The sequence below is a fragment of the Oryx dammah genome, unplaced genomic scaffold (genome assembly GCF_014754425.2).
Source record: "Oryx dammah isolate SB20612 unplaced genomic scaffold, SCBI_Odam_1.1 HiC_scaffold_19, whole genome shotgun sequence".
Classification (NCBI taxonomy): Eukaryota; Metazoa; Chordata; class Mammalia; order Artiodactyla; family Bovidae; genus Oryx; species Oryx dammah.
The window spans coordinates 15,189,597-15,206,457 of NW_024070203.1; the positions used below are offsets into that span (position 1 = coordinate 15,189,597).

The 16,861-nt window shown below is 55.2% G+C and overlaps 1 protein-coding gene across 1 annotated transcript in view; it reads left to right on the forward strand.

Moving 5' to 3' along the window:
- Positions 1–16,861, forward strand: part of LOC120879044 (maestro heat-like repeat family member 5) — a 59,624-nt gene that overhangs the window by 13,629 nt on the left and 29,134 nt on the right. The window contains 11 exon segments of the mRNA XM_040262076.1: positions 5,283–5,390; positions 5,671–5,787; positions 6,563–6,682; positions 7,674–7,820; positions 8,489–8,611; positions 9,417–9,496; positions 9,707–9,853; positions 11,335–11,506; positions 12,933–13,037; positions 14,534–14,669; positions 14,975–15,147. Of these exon segments, the coding sequence (XP_040118010.1) occupies positions 5,283–5,390; positions 5,671–5,787; positions 6,563–6,682; positions 7,674–7,820; positions 8,489–8,611; positions 9,417–9,496; positions 9,707–9,853; positions 11,335–11,506; positions 12,933–13,037; positions 14,534–14,669; positions 14,975–15,147 (1,428 nt within the window).

Consider the following 16,861-nt stretch of genomic DNA (forward strand, 5'->3'; position numbering starts at 1 on the left):
AACCGCTGACAGCTGATAATGAAAGTCCACCTGTCACCCTCTCTGAAGGTTCAGAGGTGGGTCAGAGTTCCAACCGTCGATCCAGGATTGGTTCTCCTGGCAACTCGCCCTCATCCTGGGTGGAGAGCCAGGGGCTCTTGAGAAGTGGAACCAGGCTTCTTGTGAACAACAAAAGACACCGTTACTGCTCTCCTCACTTAGGAAAGGGTCTCAGAAGCTCTGTGCCAGAAGAAGATGGAGACCACGTGTATATTTTTATTGTAAGTCCCAGTATCACATTGAGGAAGGCTCTTCACAGAGCAGGAGGAGGAGGAAACGAGCGTCTGTGGAAGCCCTGCCACTCATGCACCTAATGATGAGTGACACCTTCCCACTAAGATCAGAATGAGGCCAAGAAGCCCACAGTCTCCACTCCTGGTCAATTGCACTGAAGTCCTAACCGGGGCAGTAAGATAAGAGACAGGCAAAAACAGATATATGGATTACAATAGAAAATGAAAAACTGTCTTTCTTTGCAGACAACATAATTGCATACAGAGAAAATCTCACAGATTTTTAAATTCTGGAACTATTAATTACTAATGATTGAATTTAGCAAGATCTCAGGATATAGAATCAATATGCAAATGTCAACTGAATTTCTGTGTACTAACAATAAACAATTGGAAAATAAACTTCTAAAAAACTATGGTGCGGTCACATTAGAAACATGAAAGACTCAGACAAATTTAACAAAAATATGGGCAAGATCTTTACAAAACACTGCGAAAAGAAATTAAATAAAACCTAAATAAATGCAGATAAATGATCATGGATAACAAGAGTCAATAATGTTAAGATGTCAGTTCTAAAAATTGATTTGTGTATTGCCAGTGTGATGCCAACCAACTTCATTATAGAATTAAAATCTATCATTTAAAATTTTATATGGAAATTTCAAAAGACCTAGAATAGCCAGAACAATCTTGAAAAAGAGCATAATTATAAGAATTACACTAGCGGACTTCAAGATTTCCTATATAGCTACAATCAACGAGATAGTGAGTATTAACAGAGATAGAATAGAAACGCCAACATAAAACCACACTTACATGATCGATTAATTTTTTTTTAATGGTACCAAAGCAATTCAATAGGGAAGGTCTTTTGAACAAATGGTTCTGCAGCAATCACCTATCTGAGCAGTTAAAAGGAACTTTAATGCCTGCCTTGAACCATTCACAAAAGTTAATTTGAGATGAGCCCAAGGCCTAAATATTAAAAAACAAAAAAAAACTTCTTGAGGGAAACACAGCAGACAATCTTACCTTTATCTTGGGGCAGGTAAATATTTCTTGGAACCCAGAAATCACTCAGCATAAAAATATTTTTAAATGGATAAACTGGATTCCATCTGAATTAAAGCTTCTGCTCATCCCACAATACTATGAGGAAAGTGAAAAAAGGGAAATCAGAGACAAGAAGAAAATATTCACGAGACATATCTCTGACAGGGATTATATCCAGAATAAGTGAAGAACTCTTCCAAAACTCTGGGAGAAAAGACAAACAGCCCAACTGCAAAAGTGAACAGAAAATTTAAGTAGGCATGTCACAGAGGAAGGCAGATGAATGGCCAAAAGCCAAAGACACAATGGTCAGCATCTTGAATCCTCAGGGAAATGTCAGTTAACATCCGGAGCAGCCTCCACCCACCCACAGACAGACCTCAAAGGAGAAAGAAAGGCTCGGCCAAATGCTGGTGGGGAAGTGCCTGCTGCGGGTGGGACAGGGAAACCTGCTTGGAAAACTGACATTTTCTTATACAGTTAGGACTCGGGAGTTCCACTTTTAGGTACTAACCCCAGAGGCATGAAACACTCATATACAAAATTACACACAGAAGTATGTTCCCGGCAGCTTTATTCCTAAGAGCCTCAGACTAGGAACAACCTGTACTGGGCAGACTCATCCCCTCCCAAAGACCTGAAATCAATTACTTAACTCACCCACCTGAGGAAACTGGAGAAAGGAGAGCGAGTTACACTGAAGCTGAGCGGCAGAAATGAAATAACAAAAGTCAGAGCAGAAACAGAGGAGTCACCTTGAACAAGTGTGCGAATCTCAAACACACGCTGAGGGAAAAAACACCAGACACGGGGCTTCCCTGGTGGGTCCGGTGGTTAAGAATCGCCTTGCAGTGCAAGGGACATTGGTTTGATCCCTGGTCTGGGAAGATTCCACATGCCCAGGAGCAACTAATCCCAAGTGCCACAATTACTGAGACTCCTCTCTGGAGCCTGCGAGCCGTAGCTATGGAATGAAGCCCATAGCTCCTAAAGCCTGAGCCCCACAAGCAGAGAAGCCTCTGCGGTGATAAGCCCGTGTGCCACAATTAAGAGGAGCCCTCAGCTAGAGAAAGCCCGCTCGTAGCAGTGAAGACCACAGCCGGAAAAAAACAAATCAACACGTCTCTTTAAGAAATATCAGACACAGAAAAAGCACACACCGCACGATTCCAGTCATACGAAATTCTAGAAGAGGCAAAATTAACGTTATGGCAGGCGAACTAAATCAAATCGGTCTTGTGGGGATGGGGATTAACTAGGAGTGAGCATGAGAGAGCTTTCTGGGGCAGTCAGAAATGGTCCCGACATTGACGGGGTGAGACATTACTTTGCCGACAAAGGTCCGTCTAGTCAAAGCTATGGTTTTTCCCATAGTCATGTATGGATGTGAGAGTTGGACCATAAAGCTGAGCACCAAAGAATTGATGCTTTTGAACTGTGGTGTTGAAGAAGACTCCTGAGAGTCCTTTGGACTGCAAAGAGAGCCAACAAGTCCATCCTAAAGGAGATCAGTCCTGGATATTCATGGCAAGTACTAATGCTGAAGCTGAAGCTTCAATACTTTGGCCACCTGATGTGAAGAAGTGACTCATTGGAAAAGACCCTGATACTGGGCAAGATTGAATGCAGGAGAAGAAGGGGGTGACAGAGGATGAGATGGTTGGATGGCATCACCTACTCGATGGCCATAACTTTGAATAAGCTCTGGGAGTTGGTGATGGACAGGGAGGCTTGGCGTGCTGCAGTCCACAGGGTCACAAAGAGTCGGACACAACTGAGCAACTGAACTGAACTGAGACATACATACATTTGTCAAAATTCATTGCACTACACACTGATGATACATGTGTCTCACTGTAAGTTAAGTAGACCTCAATATTAAAATATTTAAAGCTTTAAAGAAAATTTTGGAAACAGATTCAAATTTCAAAATATTTCAAAACATAAAAAGAAATATGGGGCCCACCTTATATATTCTGTAAACATTCTTAGCAGAGTCTAGGACTGATGCAGAATCAGATAGATGACTATCTCTGCTACGGAAACGTGCAGAATTCACACTAATTCCCATAAATAGTGTTGTAGCAGTTTGTTGCAGCGCTTTGGCCACCAAATGCTGGTACATCCCGCCATGAAAAAAAGAGACACTGAAGGTCTGGGGGAGGGGACAGAAGCCCCTGGTGCTTCCAGCAGGCTGGGGCTCCCTGGGCATTCAGCAGACACCTGTCCAGTGGGCGTATGGGAGGGCCACCCAGGTCTGGCTGCACCCCAACAAATGGACCAGGTGTGGGGCACGACTGGGGCAGACAGGCTCCTCTGGATTCTGCCCTGGTGTGCGTGCATGCTAAATCGCTTCAGTCATGTATCTGACTCTCTGCGACCCTACGGACTCTAGCCCACCAACCTCCTCTGTCCATGGGATTCTCCAGGCAAGAAAGTGTAGGTTCCCATGCCCTTCTCCAGGGGATCTTCGCGACCCAGGGATCAAACCTGCATCTTATCCTTCCCGCATTGGCGGGCTGGTTCTTTACCACCAGCACCATCTGGAAAGCCTTGGAGGAGTGGAGATGGCCAATGTGCTGTGAAAGCGTTAGTCACTCACTTGTGTCCCACTCTTTGCAACCCCATGGGCTGTAGCCCGCCAGGCTCCTCTGTCCATAGGAATTTCCAGGCAAAAGTACTGGAGTGAGTAGTCATTCCCTTCTCTAGGAGATCTTCCCAACCCAGGGATAGAGCTCAAGTCTCCTGCATTGTAGGCAGATTCTTTACCTTCTGAGCCACAAGGGAAGCCCTAGGCTAGAGCAGTTTCCATTTCCAGGTCCAAGGGTGCATCACCAGCGGGGGTGCAGACAGTCCTGCCTGCAGAGGGCGCCCTTGTCTCCAAGTTGGCCCTGCTAGTGCTCCTTTACAGTAGATCCCCAGAAACGGAATTAATTGGGGAAATGGATGCATTTCCATAAATATAAACTATAAATTTTAGTTAACATTGCCCAAACCTGCACTTTAATGTGATCCAATCACCTCCAAAATGTGGTGCTTTTACTATTTCTCAATCTTGGCCAAAATGATACATCATCCTAATTTCCATTTCTTAAATATTAGTAAGGTTGAGTTTATATATCTCCATTTTTAAGTGGATTGTCATCTTTTTCTTATTGGTTTTAAAAAGTGCTCTTTATCAATGATATTAACTCTTGGCAACAAATCATAGAAAGAAAAAAAAAAACTACTGTGTCTTTCAACTTTATGGTGATTTGGCTAAACAAACTTCTTGAAATGTTTATCTTCACATTTACCAATCCTTTTTTCTTTTAAGGTATTTGGGTTAGGAGCATAATTAAAAGGAGTCTCCATCAGAAAAAAATCTTAGGATCAAAATCTTAGACAAATTGTACTGTGGAAACCAGGAACACTGAAAATAGAGGGGCTGTGTATTTATCATCATAAACTGATGCATTGTTAGGGCCTTTAGGACTTGATGTTTAAGAGGGACTTCTCATTCATTTGATCATTGGTTCATTCATTCCTTCATTCAAAAATACTAACGGAGTGTCAACTACTTGTCGGGCACTGTAAGGGGCTGGCAAGACAGCCATGGGCGAACAAGACCAACCTTGCCCCCCAGGCACCCACACGCTGGTGCAGTCACCTTGAGGGGACGCCACTAGGCCTCTATGACAGCCGAGCCCCGGCCCAGCCCTGGGGACATGGTCAGGCTCCTGGTTTCCAGCCCCTCCTTGACAATCTCCAGGGAGGAGCATCTTGAAGAATAGGTTTCTCGTCCCCAAGGGCGGGCAAACAAGTCAGAGAGTGGGCCCTGGAGCCTCAGGAGGGGGAAGCAGGGAGGAGGACGGCGGAGTCGGGACCCTGAGCGGGTGGGGGCAGGCCAGGCTGGGAGAGATTCATAGGGTGGGAACAGAGACCCTCTGTCCGCCCACCCCCATCTGCTCACAGATGGCCATCAAGTCGGTGCCGTTTCTGAACACGGAAGAGTGGTCCAAGGAGCTTCTGGGGGCACTCACCAGGCCCGACCGGACGCAGCAGGAGCAGCCCCCGGAGAAGGTGGGCCACTCCCACCCCTGGTGCCCACTGCACAGGCCCAGGGCTCTGTCCCTGAGCCCCACGCCCAGAGCAAGCCCCAGGCCCCGAAAGAAACAGAGGGCGAGGGCCAGGCGGTAGGACTTGCAGCCACACCCTTGACGCTTCACCACCAGGCCAGGGATTGCTGGTCACAAAGCAGAGGGGCGAGGCGGCCTGCACCAGGGAAGTGGCAGGCTGCCCGGTGGACAGGGGAGCAGAGAAGGGGTTCAGGCTCAAGACAGGCAGCTGAACGCTTCCCCAGGCCTTCCTGTTCATCTACTATGGGCTGATGCTTCAAGCCGAAGAGAACGGCACCAACGTCAGGACACACCTGAAAACCCTGCTGGAAACATCCCACCAGTGGCCCAAGCAGAGGGAGGTAAGGCTGTGGCGGCCACTCAGCCAACTGCCTGACCCTGACCACAGGGTTAGCCTGAGCCTGGCCATACTCCAAGCCCTGACCTGAGCCCTGACCCTGGTCACACTGAGCTGTGACCTGAGCCCTGACCCTGGTCACACTCAGCCCTGACCCTGGTCCCACTCTGAGCCCTGACCTCGTCCCACTCTGACCCCTGACCCTGGTCACACACTCTGACCTCTGACCCTGGTCCAACTCTAAGCCCTGACCTGGTCCCACACAGAGCCCTGACCCTGGTCCCACTCCGAGCCCTGACCCTAGTCACACAATGAGTCCTGACCCTGGTCCCACTCTGAGCCCTGACCCTGGTCCCACACTCCGAACCCTGACCCCAGTCCCACACTCCGAGCCCTGACCCCGGTCCCACACTCTGAGCCCTGACCCCAGTCCCACACTCTGAGCCCTGACCCCAGTCCCACTACGAGCCCATCACAGCTGTACCCTCATTCCCCGCTCTGGCGTGGGGCTTGAGACCTGGGGGTGGAGAGGCAGCGGTAGCAGGGTTCCACAGAGTCACCTCTCCCCCAACCCTACTCTCACCTCCAGCCCTCATAAAGAGACGCCCCAAAAGGCTCGGCTCAGACGTGTATGTCCTCCCAGGCTGGTGGGAGGCAGGTGCCCTGTGTCCTCGGACAAATTCCCTCCCTCCCTGGGCCTCAGTTTCCACACACCCAGGTGAGGAGCAGGCCGGATCCTACCAGCCCACATCAGTGACCCCTGCCACCCGCCCCCACAGGGCATCGCGCTCATTGTGGGGCTGGCCGCCGCCCGCCACCTGGACCACGTCTGGGCTGTCCTGGAGCAGTTTGGCCGGAGCACGCCCATCAAGTGGAGCCTGAACAGATTCTCCCCCAAGGTGCTGGCTCTCTGGCAGCCGGAGTCCTGGACTGCGGACAGGGACGCTGAGCCTCCGTGGGGTGGGGGTTCCTGGGGCCAATTAGGGGGAAAGGCTGTGGGCCACGCCCCCCGGCCTCCAGCCCACCTCTGCAGCAGCAGCATGGCCCCCACGCCACAATTTCCCCCTCCTCAATGGTGCTCCCTCTTTCCCACCAGGCTGCAGGGAGCCCAGCTGTGAGGCCAACACAGCAGGGGCTCCGGGACAGCTCCCGCGTGGCTGCCTGCCTGCCACGTGGTGGTCAGTAGCTCTTTGATCCTGGGCCTTGTCCAAAGCAGGAGACAAGGGCTCGAGGCCAGCCTCGGGGAGCTCCCAAGGCGGAAGCAGTGGCAGCAACCCCAGGAGGCGAGCCAGGATAGGACAGAGGGGGGATGAGTGAGAACCAGGACCACGGCCGAGGTCCTGCCTCCTCCTTGCAGTGCCGCACCTGGCGGGTGGTAGAGCAGCGGCTGGGACCCGAGGTTCAGACCCTCAGAGAGGGTCTAGTCACTGACGGGCCGCAGGATCATAGTGTCCTCGGGACATCGAGGGCCCCCACTCTCTGGGTCTCACCTGGAGCCAACACGCCGGGTGCCCCATCACTGTCTCTCTAGGTCCAGACACACCCTCCCAGGCCCCCTGCAGCCTGAGGTGGGACAGAAGAGGGCCAGGTCCTGGGCCCCTGGGGAGGGGCCACCCCAAGTCCAGAAGGGTGAGGGGCTTAGACTCCAGCCCATTCTGGCAGAGACAAGCACCCCCGGGTACACCTCCGAGTGACCCCACGAGACCCAGCCCACCGCCCCTAGGGAGACAGCCCCATCTCCCCTATTTCCTTGTGATATAAACTGCGGTCCGCCCTGCCTCCAGGACCCTGCTAGTGCCTGGGGTACCTCCCATCACCACACCCCCAGGGGAAGGCTCAGCAGGGCCCCTGTGCGCCTGACCTGCCCCACCTCCACCCCACTGTGCCCAGAACTTGGGGGACCTTCAGTGGAAGTGGGCGAGCAGCACCATCCTCCTCGCCTACGGCCAGATGGCGGACAAGGCCAAGGCCCAGATCCTTCCATGGGTGGACAACATCCTGTCCCGGATGATCTTCTTCTTCCACTACAGCTCCTGGGTATGACCCCTGGCCCACCCCAGAGCCCACCAGAGCAGGGTCAGGATTAGACCTCCCAGGGCCCCAGAGCCCACCAGAGCAGGGTCAGGATTATACATACCCCCCAGGGCCCCGGAGCCCACCAGAGTGGGGTTAGGATTAGACCTCCCAGGGCTTGGGAGCCCACCTCCCCACCCCACCCCACCCCACCCCAACATGGGCCTGGCCTCCTCCTCATGCTTCCCACCTAATGCTTCATGGGTTTTCATGAGGATCCCAGCCCTCTGCCTCCCCCGAAAGCAAGCCCTGGGTTCTCACTTGCGGGAACTCGATGCCCCGTGATGACAGTCCCCTGACCCTGCACCCTGGGAACAATGAGGGGCCAGGCAGCCCTGTGAGGCCACTGCACACTTGATCCTTTGGGCCTGGGGTAGCCGCATATCATGAGAAGCTGGACACTGGGCTTCTTACGGGCACCTCCTGATGCTTAAGCATCATCAACTATTCACATTGTTAAAATCACATGGGTCCCCCCCGTTCCGGGGCCTGTGCAGCCCCAGCCAGAGGTCTCTGCTGCCCCCCATCAGCAGCGGCCCTGCTGCCACATGTGACGGTGGCCCTCCTGCTCTCCCACCCCTCTGGTACTCCCACTCCCCGACCCGCTCCCTTGCTCCACTGTCTGACCCCAGGACGAGACCCTGAAGCAGAGCTTCCTCACGGCCATACTCATGCTGGTGGGGGCCATCAGCCGCAACGAGGGTGCCCAAAGCTACGAGTTCTTGCAGGTGTCCGAGCTCCTCGAGTGCCTGATGGTGAGTGCAAGGTCCTTGGGCAGGGGAAGGGCTTCCTGGGGATGGACCAGGCACCCCGCCTCAAACAGCAGCACTCACAAGAGGCACCAGTGGAAGAGATGGGCCAGCTGGACTTCTAGAGCATGGACAAGCCCCTCACAGGTTTTCACATCTGGAAGCACATCCACGGCCCTCACGTGACTCACTCCCTACAGTGACCCTGAGCTGGCCAAGGGACATCCACCACACAGCTGATGTGGCTGAGACCCGGGAAGGCCAGCACCATCCATTCTGCCAATAGTGACCTAGCTTGCACCACTAGTTACTAGGGGTTTGGGCCTCGCAGAACCTGTGGGATAGTGGAGGAAACTCACAAGTGATAAATAATTATGCAGTAGCAATAACAAAAATAACAGTCTCATTTTCTGAGCCCCTCCTGTGCCCCAGACACACTGCTTTGCATGCCTTGCTTCCCACCTAACACAAGGGCAACAGCATCATGTTACTTGTGAATACACGAAGCTCGGAGCAGTCTGGAGGTGTGTCCAGGGTCATGCGAGCTCATGTGTGGGTAGCTAGGATTCAGGCATGATCCATCTGATTCTAAAGTCTATGCTCTAATTGTCTAAGGTGGCCAGGGGAATGTGGGGGGTGGGGGGTGGTCAGATCACAGAGGCCCTCCTGTGAGGATCCAGAGCAGAAGCAGAATCCTGCAGGTTAGAGGGGTGCTGGGCACCCAGGCTTTTACATAGGAAGGAGACTTGGTGTCAGAAGTGGGACAGGCCAAGGTATGTGGAAAGATTCAGCCTTCACCCGGGATTTGCAGCTTCTGATGGAGAAGGAGCCCCAGGACACGCTGTGCACCCCGACTCGCCAGCAGACCATTCACATCATCTCCAGTCTCTGGTAGGCTCCCCGGCCCCACACAGTGCTTTGCTCAGCATTCACCATCAGCCTCACGGCTCAGGCTTGGCGCCCCTCAGGACAACGAGGTGGGAGACATCAGGCATCAAGGCCCTCCTGGGCAGGGCTAGGGACCTGAGCCAGCGCAGGGCACCGTGGGAGGTGGGTGGCTGTCTTACGGAGGTCCCCGCCCTCCCCGCCTTGTCCCCACAGTAAGCTGAGGCCACCGCTGGACTTGGAGAAGAAATCTCGGCTTCTGTCCATCAGCCTCCGCAGCGTGATGTCCCTGCCGCTGCTGGAGGTCCTGGAGAAACACACCTGCCTCTTTCTGGAGCCGCCCAACATACAGGTGCAAGCCTGGCACCTGCACCCCTTCTGGAGGGGGGCCCCCAGGGAAGAATGTCCAGTCCTGCATACTGCTCTAGGGTTAGGAGGGGGACACTAAGGCACCCGCCTCCCACCGTAGGCCAGGGCTGGGGGTTTCTTTTAACTGTTCTGAGCCCACCTGTAAAAAGAGGATGATGATCCAAGAGCTAGTGGTCCTTAGCACTGAGGCTGAAAGGAAACCCTGGGTGTCCCATGTGAGGGGCAAAGCAGCGCTCTGTACATAGAATGGGTGGCCTCCCTGCCTCTTGCCGGCACTGCGAGAGTGCAGCTCAGTGTCACCCACGCCGCTACTGCAGCTGGTCTGGTCCTGCCCGCGCTAGTGGCTGCAAGAAGGAGCTCTGATGTGCGCTCCACGCCCCTGGCCGGCCGCCCACCCTCTCAAGTTCTGTGCAAGGGAAGCCGCACTGCGGGGAGATGCCGGCCATTGCGGGCAGCCGCCACTGGGGGGCGCGTGCAGCCTCACGCGGCCCCGCCCCCGCCAGGCGTCCGGCCCACTGCAAAGGGCAGGCAGCCGGTGCTAACTGAGCCCCCGCCGGGCGCCAGGCCTACCCAGCATCTGCGTTAGCTCAGCTTCCCAGCAGCGACCCATCCAGAGAGCGAGGGAACCAGCTCAGAGAAGTGGAGGTGTCGGGAGGGAGAGGCAGGGCTGATCTCCACCCCTTGCCCCTGGACCGGGCTCTTCAGGCCAACTCCCCAGGCGGAGTCCAGGATGCAGCCAGCCGGCAGACTGGCAGCTTGGTTGTGGGTGACAGTGAGGGGCCCCCTAGACCCAGGGCGACACCACTGCAGCGGCTCTCCAGAAGGGGGACGTCTGCCTAGACTCCAGCCCTGTGGGAGTCCAGGGTGCCCGGGTTACCACGTGATGACCCCACGGCCGGACCCTCAGGGAGCTCAGCCCGGAGCCAGGCGCGGGGCTGGGGCTTCCTGTTCGTTCTCACCCTGCGTCCACGTCCACCCTGACAGGGGTCTGGCTCCAGCCCAGTTCTCAGGTGACAAAGGTAGTCTCAGAGAGCTGAAGTGGGCCCCAGGGAGCTGACGGCCAGCGCCCCAGGGCTCTCCTCCAGTGGATACTCCCTGTGGCCCTTCCCTCCCTGGGCAAGCCTGACTCGCCAAGCGGCCAAGATTGAGGGTCTCCTGTGTTTGCAGGACCAATGCAAAAGGAAAACAAGGGGCCTTTGTTTAAACCTTTTTTGAGAATTTCAAGTTGGCAATGGCAAAGCATTCAAGTAGACACGAGAGCCTTCCGAGCCAGGTCTTGAGTGGGTTACACGCTCGTGAATCTTCTCGGCCACTGAGAATCCTGTGCCCTGGGGCAGGTCCCAGACCACCCATGTTCCACAGCTACCCCTTGGGGGTCCTAGGGGGCCCTTCCTGGGCATGATATGAGCTTGCTAGTGTGCAGCCCATCCTGGGGAGCGTGCAGGAAGCAGGCAATGAGAGGCTGATGCACAGAGGCCCCCCAGGAGGCCTCAACCATCCCTCTGGCCCTGGGGCTCAGCTGCCCCCTGACCTGCTCCACGCCCCACACAGACACTCTACAAGGAGACCGTGGGGGCCCTGGAGCAGATGTTGCAGACCTTCATCATGCAGAACCCCACAGCGGAGGAGCTGCACTTCCTGCTGTCGGTGAGGGCGCGGGGCAGTGCGGGGAGGGGACGGGGCAGAGAACGCAGGGCCTGAGCCAGGCATGGGACTGGTCTAGACGAGGGCTGTCCATCTCTAGGGATCACTGCGGTTTAGGACAAGTGGAGCGGGCAGGTGCAGTGAGCACAGCCTGGTGGCAAGTGGGCCAGGTAGGCCACAGCAAAGCGAGTTGGTGAGGGAAGAGGCGTGGCCCTGGCCCGGAGGGCCCTGCCCTCCTTCCCACTGAGAGAATTGCCTCTGCAGCAGGTTCCCAGCTTTGAGGGCGGCTCCCAAGCCTACCACCCCCACTCTGTCACTGCCCTCCAGAGTCCTTCCCTGATGGGAGGGAGAGAAGCCAACAGAGTCAGGGGAGGCTCAGACAGGGGAGGCTGCCTCTGCCGGGAGGGTGGAGGTCGGAGCCAGCAGGCCTCTGCAGAGGAGGGGCGGAGAGGGCCCCGGGGCAGACGGCACACAGGAACAAAGCTGAGCAACCCCAGCAAGCATACTGGGCCAGAATGGAGGGAGGTTCTGCATGGCTGGAACCTGGGGTGGGCGCAGAGGTGGGGGCAGTGGGTCAGAGTGAGGTTAGGTCAGCAGGGGCCAGGCCATCTCAGGCTGGGGGCCCAGTGGAGCTGAGGGGAGCCGCTGCAGCAGGGACTGCCTGTCTGGGGTGCACAGATGGAAGTCGGGGTGGGGTGTGTGAGCCCGGCCAGGAGAAAACGTTGTCACAGGACACAACTGAGTCACAGAATCTCCCAGCACTTCATCCTCACGCAGCGTCAGATCGTCCATCCCTGTAACAAAGAGGCTCAAATGCAGCTTAAGAAGTGTTCAACCTGTCTCAGTATGCGTTTGTATTTCTTTGTAACTCTGTGCCTTTGTGGTGTGCACAGAAAAGCATTGTTCTGGAAATATATACATTGCAGAGAAACAGGTTAAGAACTTGGCGCCTCAAAAGACTTTCAGCAGGAGGGGCGTGTCAGCTACAAGAGAAAGAATTAACACCTCCTCTTGCTTGGTGGTTCAGACGGTAAATTGTCTGTCTACAATGCGAGAGACCTGGGTTCGATCCCTGGGTTGGGAAGATTCCTGGAGAAGGAAATGGCAACCCACTCCAGCACTCTTGCCTTGAAACTCCCATGGACGGAGGAGCTTGGTGCAGGCTACTGTCCATGGGGTCGCAAAGAGTCGGGCACGACTGAGCGACTTCACTTTCACTTTCACTTGGGAGAGGGATTAGCCGAGGCAGTGAAAAGAGATGAGGAAGGCTGGATAGGGCGAGTGGGGTGGGACTGGGAGGGGCCTGAGCCGAGGGTGTGGCCTGGCCTTGAGTGGGTGTGGCCTGGGGTGTGGTCTGTGCTGGGGGCGGGGCCTGTCGGGAGCTGGGGTCCCAAGCGGCCGCTCCGCTCCCTGCCCCCACCACCTGCAGCACCTGTATGTCTGGCTGGAGTCGGAGAAGGCCCACGAGCGGCAGCGGGCTGTCCACAGCTGCATGGCCCTCCTCAAATTCCTGAGCCACAACCTCTACCTGGACGTGAGTACCGTCTCTCTGGCCCCAGGCCAACACCCGCCAAGCCGCCCTTCTCCCCAAGCCTGCCAAGGCGCATGGGGTCCCTACCCCCAGGACAGGAAGGATCCCCGAGTCCCCTGTGGCCTGGCCAGGCCCTCCTCCTCCCCACACACAAGGAAACAGCCGGGGTTGGGGGTTGGGGGGCCCCAGCTGAAGGCTGAACCCAGGCTCCCTGACGCCTGACCCAGGACACTGGGCTTTTGCCAACGCAGCTTGAAGCCTCAGGCAGGTTGTCCACCCTGAGCCTGTCTCTCAGGGAAATGGGAGGAAAGGAGTCCTCCTCAGAGGGACACAGTGGGCGTCAGATGGAGACTGTGAGAGTGCCGCCCTGCCCCAGACTAGGGCAGGCAGCTCTGTGCGGAGCAGCCACTGTCCCTCTGCCCTCGTCCATCACCATCTCCATCGTTTCACGGATCACAGCTTAACCACCATCTGTCACTAACGCCCTTGGGTTGAGTGAACATCAGCACGCGTTCAGGGAGTGAATGGTTCTGCATTTATCAGCCAAAATCAGCATCGATTCCTCAGGGAGACTCACAGGTAGATGAGGAGATTACTTCCTCGGCCTGGTGCCCAACGGGCGTGCCTTTCTGATGAAGGCGGACAGTCAGGCGGGCGGCTGGGAAACAGCCACATTCTGCCAAAGGCAAGCTTCCAGTGTTCAGACCCCTCCAGCACTCCTTTGGTGAGGAGGACCCCTCTGCAGGGGTTCAAAGGGTCTTCCATTTACTCAAAATCAACTTCTGCAACATAAGACTGGGTCTGGGAGAGGCAAGTCAGGCACTTGCCTAGGGCACACTTGTGGAGGCACCAAAACATTCTGCAAGCGAGATAAATATTTTAATAGGATGTTTTAAACAATCAAATCAGCAAACGGTGGCCCTTGGGCTGGCCACCTGTTGTTGTGAATAAAGCTTTATTGGAACCAGGGCTGGGATTAGGGTGAGGTGAGTGAGGCAAGGTCATGGACATGCAGGCTCAGATCCTGTCTTTATTTAAAATTTTGAAACTTTTTCATGACAGATTTTTTAGCATTCATTTTGATTTTGATAAATATTGCATTAAGATAGTTTTCTCTTGTGTCCTGAGCTTTTTTTGGCATCCCCTAACATTTTGTCTGGGGACCTTCCCCAGTGGCTCAGTGGTAAAGAATCCGCCTGCTAATGTAGGAGACACAGGTTTGATCCCTGGGTCAGGAAGACTCCCTGGAGAAGGAAATGGCAACTTACTGCTGTATTCTTGCCTGGGAAATCCCAGGGACAGAAGAGCCTGGCAGGCTCCAGTCCATGGGGTTGCAAAAGAGTTGGACACAACTGAGCAACTAAACAGAAACCTTTTGTCCAGACCTGAATCCCAGTCCTGCATAGAGTTTGAGGGGATCCTTTCTGACACCAGCCATGCTGGGGTGAGTGTGTGGCTGCTAGGATCTGCATAAGTGGTTCTCTGCACTCTTACTACAGCCCAAAGAGGACTTCAAACGAATTGGGCAGCTGGTGGGCATGCTGGGGATTCTGTGCCAGGACCCAGACAAGACTACCCAGTGCTCCAGCCTGGAAGGGGTAGACCATCTCTACAAGCTCCTCATGCACCAGAGAGGTGAGCCTCTGAGGGTCCCCACAGAGGACCCGCTCCCACCACAGCCACAGCCTCAGCCCAACCCATGCCAGCACTCCTGAACCCAACTCCCCCCAGACCTCCCCCAGACCCAGCCTCTAACCTCAGCCGTCAGCACGGTCATGGCTTTGTCCTGCCCTGCAGACCCACTGACTCCCCACCCTAAACTTGGACCCAGGCATGACCCTGACTTCAGATGACCCCACTCCACCCACTGCAGGTCCCGCCCTAGACCCCAAGCCTGCCTTTGCCCACCCTCACCCCTGCCCCATTCCACCCCTGACCAGGAGGAGAAGCTTCACAGGAGCAAGCATCGGCCACCCAGGAGCCTCCCCAGGCCAGCAAGGAAGGAGCCCTGCTCTGGAGCAGCGGGGACCAGGAGGCTGCTCTGCCCAGCCCCCAGGAGGTGGCACTCTTGAAGGACCACGTCTTGCAGCCCAGGAGCTCCCAAGTCATCAAGGTCAAAGCCTTTAGAATCCTGGGCAGATCTGGGTGGGGGAATGTGGCCATGCTCTGCTCCGACCCATACCACTACCCCTCTGCCAGAGCTCCCCCTGGGGCCAGGGTGTAAGTATTAAAACCGAGGCCAGGATCTCACCTGCATCTCTGGTGATTAACTAGAGCTTTGGAGGACCATGTCTCCTGGGAAGGAGGAGTTGGGGGAGGAGGGGCTGGAGATAGACGCTAGAGTCAGCAGCGCAGGCTTGAGTCCCAGCTCTGTCTCTCACGGCTGTGCAATCTTGAACAAGCTCCTTCTGTCTGAGTCTCAGTCTTCCTCATGAAATGGGCAGAGTGATGCCAACGAAGTTCCAGCCACCAGGAATTCCTAATAGACGGCTCTGGCTGGCTAGCTCCCGAGGTGGGCATCCTCTGAGGCACCAAACAGTGTCCTTCTCGGTGACCCTCTGCAGATACAGCCTTGACTTCCTCACTTTCCCAAGGTTTGTCCCCATCCTCTGAGAGCCAAACCCTCCTCCTTTGAAGGCATAGCATGTCTCCCTTCTTCTGCTGTCATCCAACCTCCTGCAGCCAGGCCCTCCTTAATCAGTGGCTTGGGGTGTCCAGCAGCTCCCCAGGTCCCTTTCATCATCTCAGTGAGATCCCGAGTCTCTGGGACCGTCCGTATCTGTGTGAACTGTGCCTTTTCTGAAGATGAGCAAGGCTGGGACCCCGGGTGTGGGCTGGATGCTGGCATTGGCTGGACCGGCCGAGTTTCCTAGAGCCTCATGTTTGGAGTGGTCAGTTCATGATGTCTCCGCTATGGTGGTCCCTCTTGCTGTTGAACCCATGACTAATGAAGACCCCTGTACGGGGTGTGTCTATCAGTCTCCCCATTAGACCTCCAGGCCAGAAGTGGAGTCCCACCTGGGCCCAGCACAGGCTCTGGTGGTAGAACCAGGCTTCAGTAAACACCCATTCAGTGGAGTCAGGCTGAACCAAATGATGAAGTGGCAGTACCTGGCTAGTAGGTGCCCAGTGGGTTTTGAATCCAGCCCTGTCTGACTCCAGAACTGTGCTCTCTGCAGCTGCAGTGGCTGTCAGCCCACTGAGGCCAATCTGGAAAAGTTTAGTAGGGAAAAACCTAAAGCCCTGGAGCCATCAGTTGTCCAGGGCCAGGATGGGGAAACCAGGCAGGGCTTCTGTTTACACCTGAGGACCTGGACCAAGGGAGGAAGACAGGGCTGGAGGGAGGGTTCCCGGGGCCAGCTCAGAGGCGTCCAGGAGTTAAGGGGTCCTGGAGCACTGGGGCTCTCAGGTGGATGGAGTGACTAGGAATGTAGAGTCCAGGACCTGGGAAGAGCAGTCTGCCCCACTCTGCATGGTCCCCAGCACACAGGGGTGGGGCACTCAGCTCAGCTTCTCGAACAGGAAGCAGTGATGGACAGAACACAGAAAGGGGAGAGGATGGGAGGGTCTGCTGATCAAGGGATGATGGTTCTGAGAAGGTTTGGGGTGGAGAACAGACCTGGGTTCTTGTCCCAAGTCTGTCCTGCATTCCCCATGTGGTCTTGTAAACACTATAACTTCATCGCTACCATGAGCCATCTCCACCTTCACCACCACCTCCAACAGCATTCCTGTCACCACCATCACTACCACCACCACCATCCCCACCAATAGCATCAGCACCACCACCACCATCACTAACAGCACCACCACCACCACCACCATCA